General features: G+C 34.2%; 1 protein-coding gene across 6 annotated transcripts in view; it reads left to right on the top strand.

Moving 5' to 3' along the window:
* The window catches only part of LOC108759134 (rap1 GTPase-activating protein 1), a 137,270-nt gene that overhangs the window by 79,920 nt on the left and 39,216 nt on the right, over positions 1 to 18,134 (top strand). For 5 of the 6 annotated variants that reach the window (XM_018504433.1, XM_018504439.1, XM_018504437.1 and 2 more), the window contains 2 exons: positions 1,064 to 1,172; positions 1,333 to 1,425. In XM_018504433.1, coding sequence (XP_018359935.1) covers positions 1,064 to 1,172; positions 1,333 to 1,425 — 202 coding nt within the window. Of the gene's footprint in view, positions 1 to 1,063; positions 1,173 to 1,332; positions 1,426 to 12,211; positions 13,263 to 18,134 lie in introns of those variants that run through there. The other variant, XM_018504440.1, reaches the window with a different exon arrangement.

Below are 18,134 nucleotides of genomic sequence, written 5' to 3'. Positions count from 1 at the left end.
CTAGTTGAGATAACCGGAATTCTGGTTGATACTATATTTCTAGTAAAATCTACTAGAATTCTTATTTTTACCAGAATAATTATATTAATCAGAATTCTACTTATCTCAACTAGAATTCTAATAGGCATAACCAGAAAATTCTGATTCGTCCATTTTCTACCAGAATTACTGTTTAATCCAACCAGACCATTTTTCTCAGTGTATGGTTGCGATATACCGTACTTTGTAACACGAAGGTGAGATGATTCTTAGAAATCTATTATATTATCTATTGTAACTCGAATGTGAGATGTTCCTCATAATATGTTAATATAATTAGATATTTGAGTATTTATATGTATTTCTGCGGCTGATGAGGACTAAGTATAGTCAAAACGTACCGTTGAAACTTATCGTCGGAAAATTATAATTTGTGATTAATAAATATTATTTAGCACACCTAACTATAGCTCGTTTAATGTATTGATCTGGGTTTTACTATTTATTAATTTGTTGTAAGTTATACGAGCGAAAAGAATTGATATTATTTATATTGTGCACTGTTTTGTACGTAACGTTCACGTAATTTTATTGACTTGATCCATTGAGAGAAGGGAGTCAGGATATTGTATGTTAAGCATCCTTGTATGCCTGCGATAGTCGCGATATTATTATTAATTGTAAAATACATTAAATAAAAATATATAATTTTATATATTGATGTTAAAGATTAAATTTACACACAATTTTATAAACGAAGAAGTAAAGATATGATATTTACGCTTTTATATATATATATATGCTACTTTCTGAATAATATTCATTGTATTAATGTGAACAACAAATCAGCACAAGTCAGCCAGATATCCTTGTGTCGCGCCTTATTATATCACGACATAAGGATATCTAGTACAAAACATAGAAAATTATGAGTTGACATGAACGTTAAGATGCTCCGAGACGACAGTCATCGTGCCTAGTCGCCATAACAATAATTTTGGCGTCTGTACATCTTGATGCTCCATTTACGGGAGAACTGTGAAAAGAATCGCTACTAACAGTTCATGACTCGCTTGTTTTTCAGGAGGCAGCAACTGGAACAGCCCGTATACTGCGAGTCTGAGTCGCGGCGACCCACCACCGTGGAAGATGATAAGCAAGACATATCGGGCGCAAATCCGGAGAAAGTCAAGGTAAGTTACATCGTCAACTACACTAATGGAATGTTTCCAAGAACGAGCTGGTACTGTTATATGACCATTGATCTATATTTACGACAATTAATCACATAGCTTTATGAATGAGAACAAGAGGGGAAGTGAAGGGAAATGTATTTTGAAATATCTATTACAGAGCACGACGCAGGATCTATTCGAGTTACTTGAGCGAGTGCAAAGTTCGCGTCTCGACGATCAACGCTGTGTCTTGCCGTCATACTTCTCTCAGGTATGTCATAAGATTCGTATTTGCATTGAAGTACACAGATAGGGTAACTCCGGTATATACGCCGCGGAAGTCAGAAAAAATAGAAGGAGTGGGGGTAATTTTCTCGCAACTACTCTGTTACATGTCTTTATGTTATATTAGTATTGAGTTATAATTTCAGCTTCTTACTGTTAATATTAATGAAATTATTGTCAGTTGAATCGATTTGTCACTGTGTGTGTAACAAGTAGCATCATCATAAATTATAATCTACATAAAATGATTACTGTAAGTGTAAAAGACCTAGTGGTTATTTCGTGATACATACGTGTAGAGGGATAGTAAAGCATGTTGTATAGCAAAATACAAGTGCTTGCTTTCGTATTCTTTGTTTAGTTTGTTGAAATCCTTGCATTTTTGCCCCTATCCCACTCATTATCTATATATAGCAAAAATGCAAGATATTTCAAAAAGTTTATTTTTTAATACGAAAACTAAATATTTCGGATTTCTAATTTTTTTTTCATAGTAGTAGACAGTACAAAGTTTTTACTGATATAGTTCGTTTATTTTAAACATAGTAAATAATACTTAATAAATTAAATTTTTGATAGGTGCGGTGTATACGGATTTACCTTATGTGTGTGAATGACGTCGTAAATTATCGAGAAAATCGAAATGCTTTAGAAAAAAAATGTGGGCTTTTATAAATTATCTGGAAAAACAAAAATAGCTTTTTGAAATAAGACTTTCTTTAAAATGATCGACTATAATAACTTCATATATTTATAAAAATATAAAGTACGTATTTAAGAGCCAACATGTTTTTATTTTCATTTAAGATGACTTTCTACAATGTAACATTTACTTAAGTTTAATCATTATATATACCGGTGCCCATATGTACTAAAAGAACGGAATTGCTGGCCCCTCGTTATCTAATTTCACGTATTTAACTATAATTTAACGAGTTGAAAGTCTCATGAAAGTTGAGTCAAATTTAGGACATTGCACTTCTGTCTCACGCTTTCACGGTCGATTTAGTTTTCCAGTGTTGTGAAATGATATTGACAACTATTCCAATATCGTAACCAATATTTCAAGCATATCTAATACCTAATACTACGTAATCATCACATACATACATAAATCGTTATGTTACTTTGCGAAAACGGTATAGAGACAAGAATAGATATTTGTTTTGCAACCTTTTAAAGAAAGAGACAAAACGATAAATGAAAAATAAATGAAAAAAGGCGCCAGTGCACGCATCAATTGAATGCAAGAAAATGACAACACAAGTGATACGTATCTTCGTAATTTCCATTCAAGAATATTCTTATTTCAATCTAAATAGTAACATCTTTTTGTTTTATCTCAAACGTTAAAAATATTTAACACAAAAAATTTGACGCTGCTTACTAGTTAACATATCTTAATGTTGAAACACGATTGTGAATCTTTTACATTTCAACTCTAGCAGTGCCAAGTTTTTGTTAAATCTTTGACATTTGAATTGAAATAAAAAGATATTATTTGAATTGGAACAAGAATGGGAATACAAAAATACCATTTGGATTGGGTTAAGTTATATAATGTGTATAAATTTGATTTTAGTTGGTGCAATCTCTTGTGCACTTTTTGATATTATTACTTTTTTCCGAAATATTAAAGATACTATTACTTGTATTGGAACACAGAAAGAAATCCTGAGAAGAAATATGAAGATACATGCTGCTATTTGGACCATAATAGATTTTACACAAAGTTTTGTAATTAAAGTGTTATCTTTGACTATATTATACTATTTTCACAATCGACGCAATGTTTTGCTTAAAACGAAAAATAATTATATTTTTCAAAAAATTTCTTTATGAAAAAAAAAAGAAATAACGCCTTTTTTCTGAAATCATCCGTCCGATTATTTTCAATTTTTCGTTTCTTGCGCGTAAATGTCGCATGATACTGTCCACGCTCTATAAGAAGGAGCCTCTAGATGAATGAATAACGTGATCCGTCACGGCTGTCTGCAGAACGCGGACAGAAAAAGTAAAAACGAATCGCCCAATCACGCATCACTTGATTCCCTGCAATCAGACAGAGCAATGCATCGGACCACGTATCACGTCTGGGCCTTTCCCTTCGCTAGAAGGGGCATTACACCAGTCACAGATGTATTAAATCGGCACGACAAGGGACAATGTCTGTCCCCTTTTACTCAGCTCGAAATGGCGATGAGTAAAAAGGGGGGAAGGAGGGACCGAGCGAGAGAAAGAGAGACGCGCTCATCTTCGTGTCGGGTTGCCAGTTTCTCGGTAATTGATTGAACGGGATAGAATGACACCGCAGAACAAATTCTACGAGATGATATAGAAAAAGTACATGTTCTCTTCTTTCAATCGTACACTGAGAGAAAAATGTTTGGTATTTGTTGGCAATCTAAAATGACTATAATTATAGTTGAAATTACCATAAAAGTGATTAAAGTGACTATAATTTTATAGTTATATTTTGGACCAACCATAAAAAATATGGTTGGTCCAAAATATAACTATAAAATTATAGTCACTTTAATCATTTTTATGGTAATTTCAACTATAATTATAATCATTTTAGGTTGCCAACTATATACATTTGTTGCTAGAACTATATACATAGTTACTGTTACTATTATTGCAGCAGTAATAATCGTAATTATAGTGATATGTAATTGTAGTTACAAATTCCAAACATTTTTCTCTCAGTGTAGATGCTGGAAGAACGATTAACTAAAAAGAAATACTAGTGTTTTAATATCAATGAGAAGCGGAACATTAATAGCAATAAGATGTCCGAAATTAATTAAAATTGCTGAAAATACTATGAGTATTCATAGTCCGTTCTTATTTTAAGATCGTCTTAAGTAATGTCTTAAGATGCTAAGGGCGGTATTTATAGCCCGTTCTTATTTTAAGACCTTCTTAAGTAATGTCTTAAGATGCTAATACGGCTCTCTGGCCGGTATTCATAGTCGATTCTTATTTCAAGACCATCTTAAGTAATATCTTAAGACATTAATGCAGCCCTATTTACTTCTTTACTTCTTAAGACCGTACTTAAGACGGTCTTGAATATAAGATCTAACTATGAATACCGGTCTCTGATTGGTTCATGACATCTTAAGACTGTATTTGAGACAGTCTTGAATATAAGATCCGACTATGAATCGGCCTAAGGCCGATATTCATAGTCGATTCTTATTTCAAGATCGTCTTAAGTAATGCCTTAAGACGCTAATGCAGCCCTCTGATTGGTTCATGACTTCTTAAGACCGTACTTAAGACGGTCTTGAATATAAGATCTGACTATGAATACCGGCCTAAGACTTGCATATTAAGGAAGATTCTTAATTAAGTGAAGCGAATTATCGACATTTCGTAATTCTAAAATATCTTTGAATTGACTTCACAGAATTGTAAAATTCTTCTACACGATTAAAATACGTACAAAAATAACAAACATCAACTTTGTACGAAAAAAAAAACAAAAATTAAAAATATCACTTATTTTTTACACGTACAGTTGTTATGTGACGACAATATTTGCTTAAAACAATTCTATAGTTTACATGTATAAAATAAGATAGCCTCGTTATATAGAGGCAGCAATATGCACTGACAATATCGTGCAATTGAAACTAAGATTAAAAGTCTCGAAGAAAAGTCTTGTTTAAAATTATGTTTCATAAAAAATAGAGATATGGAGATATGGAGTGGTAAAAATGAGCAAAATATTGCATGTAGCAATAAAATCTTGCAAAAAATAGGGATGCGATATGTCAGATAAGGATAGATGTATACGCGTGCATGTAGCAATAAAATCTTGCAAAAAATAGGGATGCGATATGTCAGATAAGGATAGATGTATAAAAAGAATACATACTTTGAGTAAGACAGCGATAATGTAAGGAACTAAATTAAAAGATATCACTATTATCGATATTTTTAGTTTGAAATTAAAGAATCTGGTCTATTGACATTGTCGAAGTTCGGCCTTTATTTTAAGATTTCTTTAATTATTGGTGATCTTGTAACGTCAATGATTAAGAAGTTATTTTTAATTTCTGTTCTAAAAAAAACAAAGAATATTATTCTACGAATTTGTACGTATGTATGCGATATTGATGTACGTCGATGGCTCGTAAATTATAAGTTTGCAAACCGTAAGTCACATTTGATCGGTAAAACAGGACAACTGCAGCATCCTTTTAATTTAGTCAATCACGTCGCTAAGTCGGATCTTCTCTTTCGATCGAAGAAACCAAATGATTTTTACATTCGTGAGAAAAGTCAAGGGAAAAAAATCGCGAATAACAAGCAAAGAGAAAAAAAAGTCACATCTGCAGGAAGTTACGCATATGAGAATTAAAGAATATTGCGAGCCTCTCGCTTTCTTCTCACTGGTGAATCGCGATGCGGATTTCGACATACGAGTTGTAATCATCTGCGTGTCACATGCTATCTCACAATGTCGTGAGAAACGTTCACTTCTTTTAACTTGCTTTTCTTTTTCCCTTATTGTGTTTACATCGTATCTCTTTCTGAGCATCTAACATGGAACAAATGGAATTCCAATCGAAATTATTCAATTATTCCTTAGATTTATATTCTGTTCTCCAGAGAAAACTGAATAATTCCGATTGGAATTCATGCAGACATGTTCCATAATAGGTACCCTGATCGGTGAATGTTTTTTGCTGTCGATAATGTAGATCGCATTCATCGGGACACGTTATCAGCGGTGTACACATAGTGGTCCTGTCGCCCTAGCAGTAGCCCTAACTTATCGGCTTGATTTACCTAGGCAGGGTCAATAAGTGAACAATGCTAAATCGTGTGTAATTATAATACATGTAAAAAGCAGTTTTAAAAGGTTTAGGATAGCAATTTCAATTTCCAAGATGAAGAACTTTTTTTGGTTGTTATGGACAACCAAAAAAATTGAAGACAAAAATTGGAATAGCTTTTAGAAGAAAATCCTTGTCAGAGAAAATCAGAGCTTGAAAGTGCAAGATATTTGTTTTTATGTAAATAAATAACTTCAATTTTCATTAAAAAGGCCGAGAATTAAGCTGTATATCACTTAATATCAATTGCATTGTGCCTTTTTTTACTATTAATATTTATGTATTTTAAATATTGAGAGCCTATGAATCTTAATTTATTTTTTTTAGTTTTTGAAAAGTTATTACATTTAGTCGGTCAAACAGATGACTTTAGGATCCCCTTAATAGTTCATGGAAAAGATGTTTTATGAAGCTGCCGTTAGATGGCGAAAGGATTCTGTTACTTTTTTTGTAATTTTCGATTTCGCAAGAATAACTCTTACATTCGTTTAGTTTTAACAAATCTACGGTCCTCTCTCTCTCTCTCTCTCTCTCTCTCTCTCTCTCTCTCTCTCTCTCTCTCATTTGACAAAAAGTGGGAATAAAAAAAGCTAATTTAAAAATAATGATATAAATAATACGATCCATAATATAGCGTATAACTGAAGCAGAACACGAAAGCTAAAACTCATTATTTATTTATTTCTTAATTAGACAATTCTAACTTTTCAAGGTTCTTGTATTTTTGAGTATATATTCCTTTTGAACTGTGAAATAAATAACATCATATTAAGAGGGAGTATGTTTAATTATGTTTCTATTATTGTTGCAATTTGTGATTATTTGTATTTCGTTTTAAGAAATCGAGAGTAACATGATTAATTATTTATGTAATAATTATGATTAAGATATTAGCATTGAGAGATCGTTGTTACTGATTTACTCAAGATAAATTTCTTTAAAGAAAAGACTTTTCGCTTCTTGTGCAAAGCTAACAATGGAAACGAATTGTCTGCCGTTTTCTACTGTGTTATTTTAAACGGCACATTTGTCAATCCTTTACGGGAACCAAGCATTCTTTAAGTAGTAAATAATTATATGGTTCATCATACGTGAACCGAAACTCTCAGAAACGCATCGCTGATTTCGCGCAACGCGATAAAACGAGACGCGCTGGCGCAAAGGGCGAGATAGAGGAGACGGCGCTTCCGGTCGGTCAGGTAAGCGCACCGGAAGTTTGAACCATCGTACTCTGGCCAAACGGCCGAGAAGATTTTCAGATTTGTGCGATCTTCGCAGCCCTCTGCGCAATGGCCGTGAAGATCGTAGATTTCGTGTCACAGGTCTTTGCTTCCATAAAAAGTACCTAATCATTGTGCTCTTTGTGAACTAATCAAAGAACGTGGGAAGTAAATACAAAAAATAAAGCTAACTGATAACTATACATCCGAAAGTAATAAACAAATAATTTTGCATTTAAAATTATACCTAAATTATTCTGTAAAATTGGCATTTGCGTAATATTGATAAAATGACTGCAATTTATTTTTATCGTCAACTTGATGTAAGAAATGAGCATCCAAGAAATCCTAAATAGATAAGACTTCATAATTTTGTATAGAGGAAGGTCACCGATACCGACATATCACTTTGTTTTTAGACAATATTTCTTAAACAAAAGGTAAAAATACAACTTTAAAAACGTAAATACAAAAAGTGTCTTCTATCACATAGTATAAGCAATTTTTATAATACTGTTTGCAATTTTGCAATAATTAAGTTTTTCATAAGTTATGCAAAAATGAGCATCTGACAAAATGGGCTCCAAAACTGACATAGTAAGCAATAATGCCAACATTCCTATTCTATAAATAAAGATATATCCTATTCTGTAAAGAAAATTAATTTATGAAACTAAACATTTAAATTGACATAATATTATCAATAATACAGTCACTATTATTTTAATTACGCAATTTGCAAAAGAACACCGTAAGAATTTTCTTCTCGGATTCATAGAATTGGTTTTTAGCTGATTCGGTATAGAAATAAGCCACAAATATATGAATTATGAGTTTGTACTTCTTTAATTAGTTAAACAGATCATGATTTTATTAGTATTAATAAAGATAAGCAGGGAACATCATGTTAAAAACTTGAAGACGTATTTCTCACCAAGAAGTCAATTCTTTCTTTCTTTATGCTTGATTCGTAATAACGTTACACTAACTATTTTCTCTACAATTATATGAATAAAAGTTATACATGATTCCGAATTGTGAGCTATAGTCGATGAATGTGGGGAGTAAATACAAAAAATAAGTCTGACTAATAACTATACATCACCAAATATGAATTAGAGAATTTTGATCTTCGTTATATCGATATCAAGTTATTATTAAATATCGATTCGTAACGTTAAACCATATCCTGTTGATAACTGTTTCATAGACTGCAGCTGCTTAGAGCTCGTTAATCTACTCGTTATCTATTAACTGAACTCTGTATTGTGAAAAAAGTTCCAATATCGGTATCCGCTATACGCTCATCCATTTTCGGCTATCAGCTCTTCTCGAGCTTCAACTAATCTTTCGCTCAATAAAAGATTATTACGTATCGTAATCGGTGCGCTTCCAAGCGTTAATTACTTCCTGGCGTCCAGCATAATTATCGCAACATCAGTATAATTACACATTTTATCCGTTAAACGAGGTTAATCTTATAGAATCGGTTCAATGAGCGAGTTCCAAGTGTAGTATCCGATTTGTTCATTAAATCAATTCAACCTACAATTCCTACTATTCTTCTAACTTGATTCATTCTTCGATTCGATTCATTCGCTGTTATTAGCGTGCGTGACTGTAAAATATCGTTCGACTTATGAACGATTATCTTTATCGATTTAGTACTTTGGATTCTTCTTTTTAAGAGAAAACCCATATACGACTGATCGTTACCATTGAGAGAATGTCTATCTCGCGAGGTCCATAACTTTGATACGTCGCGTATGTAAATAATGAGGGAGGAGGTGGGTGAACAGTGTGATGCTTTCGAATTTTTGGGCGCAGGAAGTTGAACAAAATAACGAAACAAAGAGGCGTGGACACAAAGAAACGGGAAGCCTCGTCGACAACAAAATAAGTCAACCACGAAAGGATATCCGGTATCTCTCGTTCTCTCTTTCCATCTTCTTCTCTCTCTCTCTCTCTCCTCCCCTTCTTTCTCTTTCCCTCTGGTTTTCTCCCCTCGGTTCTCGCCACAAACTTACGTTTCCTCTCGGTTTCACCTTCCGCACCACCTGTCGTTACCATGCGGATGCCAAGGGCTCACTTTGCTCTTGAAAAGCTCGTGTACGCGAATTAATTTCGATTCATTTTATGATTAGAAGCATCGCGTTTGTCATCGTGTTACAGTCAGAACTGCGTTACTAGAGATCGTTATTTCCTCTTAAAATTTACACTTTTGTAATACAAATAAGAAGGATATTTAAAATTTCCTGCGAATAACAGTTGTCAGGATCAATAGGTATATATAAGCGGATTTAGTTAAAATAAAATAAATTTTGCATAGTTCGTCGTGTATGACACATTCGAAAAAATTTACACATTCGAAAAAGTCTTAATTTTCTTAATTATACTTAATTAACTATATGCACTGAAAAAAATTTTGGTCATTTTCTATCCAATGAATGATCATTAATCAATGTCTGGCTTAATGTCCGACTTATGCCCATTTCCACCAACGTATAAGATTAACTTTAATCTCGGTTTAACTTACTCTTCGTGGTAATTGTTCAGTTTAGCTACCGCACCAACCTCAAAAATCAATAAAATTAGGCTTATTCGACGCGTTTTTGCATGAAACGAAAGAATCTGGCAAAAAAAAAGTGTCGCTCTGCCCTATGAGCCAAGATATTAAGCGTTAAAGTTGACGACTATTGCATAGGAAATCTGTTACTGTCGCGAAATACTGCGATGCAAGCATGCATTGCGGTTACCTTTTTCATGCTCTGTGACAATTCACTGCTTTAAAAATACAAATTTACTGCTAATGCAAAGAGAATTTGTATGTTTAAAATAGTGTATTGTTGTTTTTAAGGCAGTTATGGCTGTTCTACAATATGCTTTTTGTTTCCTGTTTCTTTGTCTCTTGCCTTCTTGGTCAAGAAGGCAAGAGACAAACAGCAAGAAACAGGAAACAAAAAGCACATTGTGGAACAGCCATAAATTGTTTTTAAAGCAGTGAATTGTTGTTTTTAAAGCAGTGAACTTTTGTTTCTAAAACAATGAATTGTTTTTAAAGTAGTAAATCGTTGTTTTTAAAGCAGTAAATTGTTTTTAAAGTAGTGAATTGTCACAGAGCATGAAAAAGATAATCGCAATGCATGCTTGCATTGCAGTATTTCGCGACAGTGACAGATTTCCTCAATAGTCGTCAACTTTAACGCTTAATATCTCACAAGACAGAGCGACACTTTTTTTTGCCAGATTCTTTCATTTCATGCAAAAACGCGTCGAATAAGTCTAATTTTATTGATTTTTGAGGTGCGGTAGCTGAACTGAATAATTATCCTCTTTGTCTTTTTCTAATCTTTTGAATTAGAAAAAGACGAAGAGTAAGTTGAACCAAAATTAAAATCAACCTACATTGGTGGAAACGGGCATTAATGTAGTTAATTCATTGATAGAATAATTGGATTCATTTATACAACTATATATTCATTCTTGCAATGAATTCTAGTAATATTTTCGTAACCTAAATCATTATGAGAATTCATTGGATTAGGTTTCATTATTTTTTCATAATTCAATGACTATTTTATTGTATTTACGTACAGTTTTGATTCAGTGTACGATGTACGTAATTAGTACCTACGTGATTCGTACATAAATCAACATAAGAATTTTTTTGCAAAAATATGTTTATACAAAAAAATTCCTATATTGATTTATGTAATACGAATCACGTAGATAACAATTACTCAGATGACAAAAAAGTTTCTGCGAAGAAAAGATTTAACGTTGTACCAACTTGCCTCTTCGGAATTTTCGGAACCTTCACGTGGCGCCAGTCGCGCCGAGTTCGCCCGGTCGGAAAATGTAAAACCCGCTGTGTGCGAACAACCGTAAAACGTCGAAGAGCACGATCTGACCTAATTGATTGGGAATAGTTACGGCTAGACAAGAGCGCGCGGTTTCAGGAAGAGTTTACGCGCTCGATGGCGACCATGGCAACGTTTGCGGTCCGATGGTGGGAGTTTTAAGAACGACAGACCGATGCGCCGCGGGTGAAGAGGGCATAGTTAGGACCGTCGGGCGAGACGGGGGGTATGGCGCCGAGTACGATGCAATGACGGATGTAGAATAGGTGGAAGGCACCCTTTATTGTCGTCGTTATTTGTTCGCTTGACGCCTAGAAAATAATCGCTTGAAATCGAAGAGGAGTACGTGAGAGAATGTATAGAAACAACACGCGTGGGAAAGGAATACGTATGCCTTTCCGTTTCATATTCTTGGATGAAAGTCTCAGAAAACGACTTGTAATCTTAATGACGATGATACGCATATAGCACTGTCGTTGGAGACTCTTAGCGCATCACGAATAAATTATCTTACACGAATATTTCAGTTGGTTGAAGTTTGCATTTGGAACAAATCGATGACGCTTTCAATAGAGAAGCATCGAAAAGAAAAGATTTACTTCTTTATTCGGGGAAAGCTGCAAATTCAACGTGATAGAATTTTATTTCATTCAGAGGCATTTCTTTCGAATGGCGCGGAACACAAGAAATTTGCTCCAGTTTCCTCCAGTACACAATCCAAGGTTTTTTTTGTGTTAACGTCCGCGTGTCCCCTTCCCTTAGGCTCCTCTCCATCCGGCACTGAGAGACGGCGAGCGCGCTCGCCGCTCGCTGCTAGTCGCGTCCAGTCGCGTCTTCGTACTCGCAGCGCGAGGTCACGTGGTACCGCTCCGAGTACCGTCCCGTTTCGCGCGTCGTCCTCTCGCGTGCAGTCGCTCACGCGCGTTGCACCTCGTAAGATGTCGCGTGATTTTCTTGCACGATCGCCGACTTTCTATTCCGACCTCGCTCCGTGAGCCTCGCGTCGCCCACTAACGGCACTAACGTCGCGACGTTTTCTCGAAAGCTGCGGCGTAAAATAAAATAAGAGAGAAGGAGAGAGGGGAAAAACAGGTTGCACCTTGTTTCGGGAGTGCGAAATTCGGAGCGGTCGACGGCGGAATGACAGCCAGCATGATCAGCGACGAAGATTATCGGCGCTGGACAACGGCGTCCGCATTCAGACCCGATAGGACACTATAAAATTCTGCACCGTTTTTGGAATCGTCTTTTTTTCATGAGGCAGACAGTACGTCATCGAGAGGAATTTACATCGTGAAAAACACTTTGAATCGGTGTAGAATGCGATTGACGCTGATTTTTTCGTAATTTTATCGAGGAGCGTTGGTACGTACCAAAGACCGGAGTTTGAATTCTATACATGTGAAGTCAGCTTCGAGATATCGCCGGTCCGTGTTACAGCTGACGACTTCACGCTCGATCGGTCGGAGTTCTTCTCAAAACAGACGGGTAATAAAATAACGCTCACGTGCTTGCTCTGGAGAGAGAAGACTTGTGTTCGCAGGACAGAAAATAAATCCTCTAACTATTCAGAAGGCACGAAACTCGGACGGGATCCGAGATCTCAAGCCCGACGAATTCAGACCGAAAGCGAAAACGTAGACGTAGAGTATCACTGAACGAGGTGAAGTTGGCTGTGAATCCGAGCGCGACGTCGATCAATCGGAAGGAGTGGGATTTTTTAAACGGCGGTTTCTATCGTGACCGCACGTTATGATGGGGGTATTGAGATGGAGGCACGATCTCAGATCGGAGACTGCGGCGCAGCAACAACAGGAACAGCAACAACAGAGAGCGGAGCGACCAACCGGACACAACAGTCACGCGCACACTTTCCCAAAGCTCTTGTCGCAGGTAAGTCGCTTCCCCACTCTCGAGTCTCAAGAATGCAACACCGATGCGTCCACTTAGATAAGTCGACACCTGAGGCGAACAGATTTTTTTCGGTGTTTCGATCATTTTTGAAATGTCAAAATTAATGTAATTAAATTTAAAAATGAAAAGAGTTAAAAGACCAAAAGACCGAGCAATATAATAAGAATGTCAAATGATTAAGAAATTGGATTTAAATTACAATATTTCGATTTAACCGAGTCTGCTTCAGTCATTAATACTAAATATTATATGATATCAAATTCAAATAATAAACAAGATCAAATCTAAATCGTTCGAAAAGAAACATGTGACATTTAAAAAAAATGTCTTTGTTCTAAGCATGAATTATAAACGAGTTCATAACAATGTTGTGCTGTTGGTTTGAAAAATCATGAAGTGTCAGAACTATAAAACAGTACTTATGATTTATTCGTGATCGTTTTGCCATATGAGAATTAATTGAATCTAATGTTTAAAATATTGAGAATTGTTGTACATGATTATTGTCAATAAATTAACTCTTGATACATTAAAATTATCAAAAGTAAATAGACTTTATAAATTAAGATTGTGTGGCAAATTGCAGAAATATAAAATACGTACAAATATAGCATTAGATTACGGACAGTAAAGAATCGTAGGATATAATACAATAGTTCTTTCTTGATGAACATCGATTGAATGATAACTCTTTTACATGTAATTATTTTGAATAATTTAACATGTTTTAAAAGTTGTGTATCAAAACAGATATTTTATTAAATTTTTTGCTATGTGTAGAATAGAACTGAGCTTTCGATACGTATATCGTCAATGAAAATATACACATATATGTATATTGTACAATACATTGTATATTGTACAATGCATTGTAAACGAAGTTATATAGGGGAGATCAGGTCTCGTTGGCACAGTTTTCACAATTTCGGCATTAAATTTTTTTAACGATTAATTATTATGATTAAAATATATCAATATGACAGAGAGAACCTTTCTCTACATTTTCATATCAGTAATGGTTCTATACACTGTATAGTTTTTTTGCAATAAATGAAATACGGAATGCTGCATTCTAGTTAACTTTCATATGTGAAGTAAATTGATACATATCACAGTATAAATTACCTCTATGATAAACTCTATATTAACTTAATAAAAAAAACGTAATAAAAAAAGTAATAGAAATAAAAATTAGATAGTAGATATGTACTTCTTAGTAAAATGTATCTTTCAAAGTTATTTTGTAATGTGATTAAATAGTAAAATGTTATTACAGAAAACCTAATGTAAATTATTTTAATTCTATAGAATTAAAAGATACATTTTACTAAGAAGTACATATCTACTATCTAATTTTTATTTCTATTACTTTTTTTATTACGTTTTTTTTATTAAGTTAATATAGAGTTTATCATAGAGATAATTTATACTGTGATATGTATCAATTTACTTCACATATGAAAGTTAACTAGAATGCAGCATTCCGTATTTCATTTATTGCAAAAAAACTATACAGTGTATAGAACTGCGAGTTAATCCAACCTTTTCTTATGATATGAGCCAACCGTACCCCATCTCTGCACACATCTGATGTTGGTCATTTTATTATAACAAATTACCATTGTTACTCAAAAAACGTATTGCATAATTAACAGGCCCTGTTCTTTTAACTAATAATCTATAATATACATCGCTTAGATTTGCTTTCTGCAGCAGAAGGATATTAATACAAAATTATGAAATGTTCATAAATTTATTTACCTGCTCTTAAATCAGACTTTTTTCTTTTTCTATTTTATAATACTTATTTGATTTAAATGAAACTTAGGGAGAAGTATTTGTGTTGTAAAAGAAATATTTTGCAGTAACTTTTTCATTGTTTCCTTCATCATAAATACATAAATGGAACGCAATACCAATCCTCTTATGCCAACGAGCCCCGGTCTCCCCTACTTATTATAACGAAATATGTAGGCAGAATATAAAAATATATAGTACGATATATGCGCGCGAAATTCAGATACGTCGGACATTCAGGTACTTTGAATATTTACGAGCGCCATTTTCATCGGAGGAATGCGAATTCGTTTTTCAATACGAGACGCCACTCTCGTTTTATAAATGAGAAAATTATAGCGGCTTCTTTTCTTTATGTAAGAATGCTGGTAACAAACCAAGCTGCGACAGAAAAGCAGCATGACGTCGTGAAGGACAAGAAGAAGAAGCAGAAGAAAGATATCGCATCGCGAAATGAGAGCATTAACTGTAACTTCGGCCTAGTAGTAGTCCGTTCATTTTCCTACCATGTTCCGTTATATGCTTTTAAAAAAATTCTATTTTCCCACGAGCAATCTCCTTGCGGTTTCCGCACATGCGTCATTTCTTTTTATAAGACGAAAGAGAAAGAGAGAAAGAGGCAGGTGACAGTCCCATATACGGAATCGTCGCGCAAATGTGTTTTTCTTTTTTAAATAAACACCATCCACATTGCTCGGGTTTAATATGAATGTAGAAGCACTAAAACAGTCATCTGCTATAAATTGTTTCAATTACATTAAGACGATCCTAAAGACGATTAGTTAAATTGAAAGTAGCACTTACACATAGACGATTTACGTGTCATTGGTATGACACATTAGTACATCAATATCTCACTCACGCATGCCACATACATATTAATTTTCATATAACAATTACGTTTTAATTAGACGTCTAAGTCAAATTTTAAGAACTTCACACTGTTTGTGTCATGCAAACTACTAGTCTGTAGACTACTATTTCGTATGTACAGATTGTACAGCTTTTATATGAAGCAAATGTTGTCACGACGTGACTGCTCTAAAGCGCCATATTGGACTAAGAAATGGTAAAGGTTTCAATTTCGAAATTTTTTGTCATTCTCAGCATAGACTCCACCTCACAGATACGTATTAATGTGTATACTTTAATCCTGGAAAAGGATTTTCAAATCAGCAAGAAAAGAAAAAAGTAATTGTTATACAAAAATTATATGGTTTAGTCGGTAATACGGACGACTTTGGGATATTCCCGTAAGGATATTGGAGTGATCAAATTATATCGACATTAAGTTACAGTCGTATAAAAATCTCCGAATTGACTGAATAGAATCAAAAATCCTTTTGCAGGATTAAAGTAGGCGTAAAATTAGGAAATTGTATAATGGACTTTATATTAAAATCGAAAAAAGTTAAACATTTACTTAACTTTTTTCGATTCTGGTATAAAATTTATTGCACCACCTTCTAATGTTGCGTCTACTTTAATCCAGTAAAAGGATATTTTGATTCCATCCACTCAATTCGGAGATTTTTATATCACTATAATGTCGATAATTTGGTCATTTCATCTCCTTAAAGAAGCAATAATATTTTATGAGATACGATTATAAATATCCATTTCTATCAATGTAAATTGACTTTAATTTCGGTTTAATTTTTTAAATTTTTTTCTCTCTAGTCTTAAGAATTAGAAAAAAATAAAGAATAAATTAAAATTAATAGACATTGGGGTAGAAAAAAAGAACAAAGTGTAGATTATGATAGGTCTACTTACAGCAAAATTGGAAAGTAACGGGAAATAAATTCCTTCTTCAACTAATGTTTATATAAACGGGTCACGATTATTTTAATCGTTTCGAGATCCCACCTTTTAAAAATCGCAATGACAACTGCGTTGATTGTCGCGCACGTATTAGACATAATTATTAGCTGCGTTCAGCAAAAAAAACTAATCAGTTAGCGCTTAATGATTCTTTAATATCATTGGTTCTTGCCTTTAGTTCTTTGCTGGAGCTAAGTATAGATCTCGGAGCGAACCAATCATATTAAAGAATCACTGATTAGTTTTCTTTGCTGAACGCAGCCAGTGTATGTACTACGTTCGAAGAACCGCGGCGCTCACGCTCGACCGGTGAGTTAAATGCGATCTCCAGTAAACACGTGCTCGACGACAGGCATTTTAATTCCCCGCAAAAGACGCCGCACTAAACTCCGATGGTCAAGAATTACTCTTGTCGCTCGGATGACCGATGCCGGTCACTCTCATGCGAAATTTAACCACGCGCAGTCAATTATCGTTCTTTTCTTTTTTTGTACCTGACCTCGCCGCGAAATTCGTAATCGACTGTTACGGCTGTTGCGGACATTAAATTGAACGAGAATCGCACGCAATGATCTAAAACGTTTTCATTGAGAAATTAAAAATTTCTGACGAATAAATATGGAGATTAGAAGCTAAGATAGGTTCTTAACTGAAAGATTCTTGTGGAGAGAAATAACGAAGCATATATTGCCGATAGTATTTGACAAAAAACCGTTCGTGTCTTTACGTATGTCATAATTTACGTAGTCGTTAAAGCACTCTACCTTGAGATGTCAAGTTCTTGAAAAGATGTATTCATAGCGTGCTCGAAAGAAAGCTTTGCTTGAGGATTTTGATATATGCGCCTTTGGAACTTTCATAACGGCACGTGTATGATTACTTATACAATTAACGGAGTGCTCGATCTCAGATACGTCAGACATGTACGAGGCAGAGAACCAACGATTTCGCTGCGTCTTTCAAATCATTACTAAAGATTTAGAACGTAAAACCAAAACCACTAACAAAGACTCCTTAAAATTCAAAAAACTTAGGAGAAAGAGCAGTAGGAGTCAGGCGTACACTGAGAGAAAAGATATAGTATTGATAACAAAAACAGAGAATTATTCACAAATGGCCGATTATTATTGGATTACTTTGTTAAAATTACAAAATACAATATTTTTTTTGTAAAACGAACAAAATTTTTTTATTTAACAGTACAAATTTATTCGGTTACTCACGTTTTGT

The sequence above is a fragment of the Trachymyrmex cornetzi genome, unplaced genomic scaffold, assembly GCF_001594075.2.
Source record: "Trachymyrmex cornetzi isolate Tcor2-1 unplaced genomic scaffold, Tcor1.1 scaffold169, whole genome shotgun sequence".
Classification (NCBI taxonomy): Eukaryota; Metazoa; Arthropoda; class Insecta; order Hymenoptera; family Formicidae; genus Trachymyrmex; species Trachymyrmex cornetzi.
This window is presented reverse-complemented; position numbering and strand designations above follow the sequence as displayed.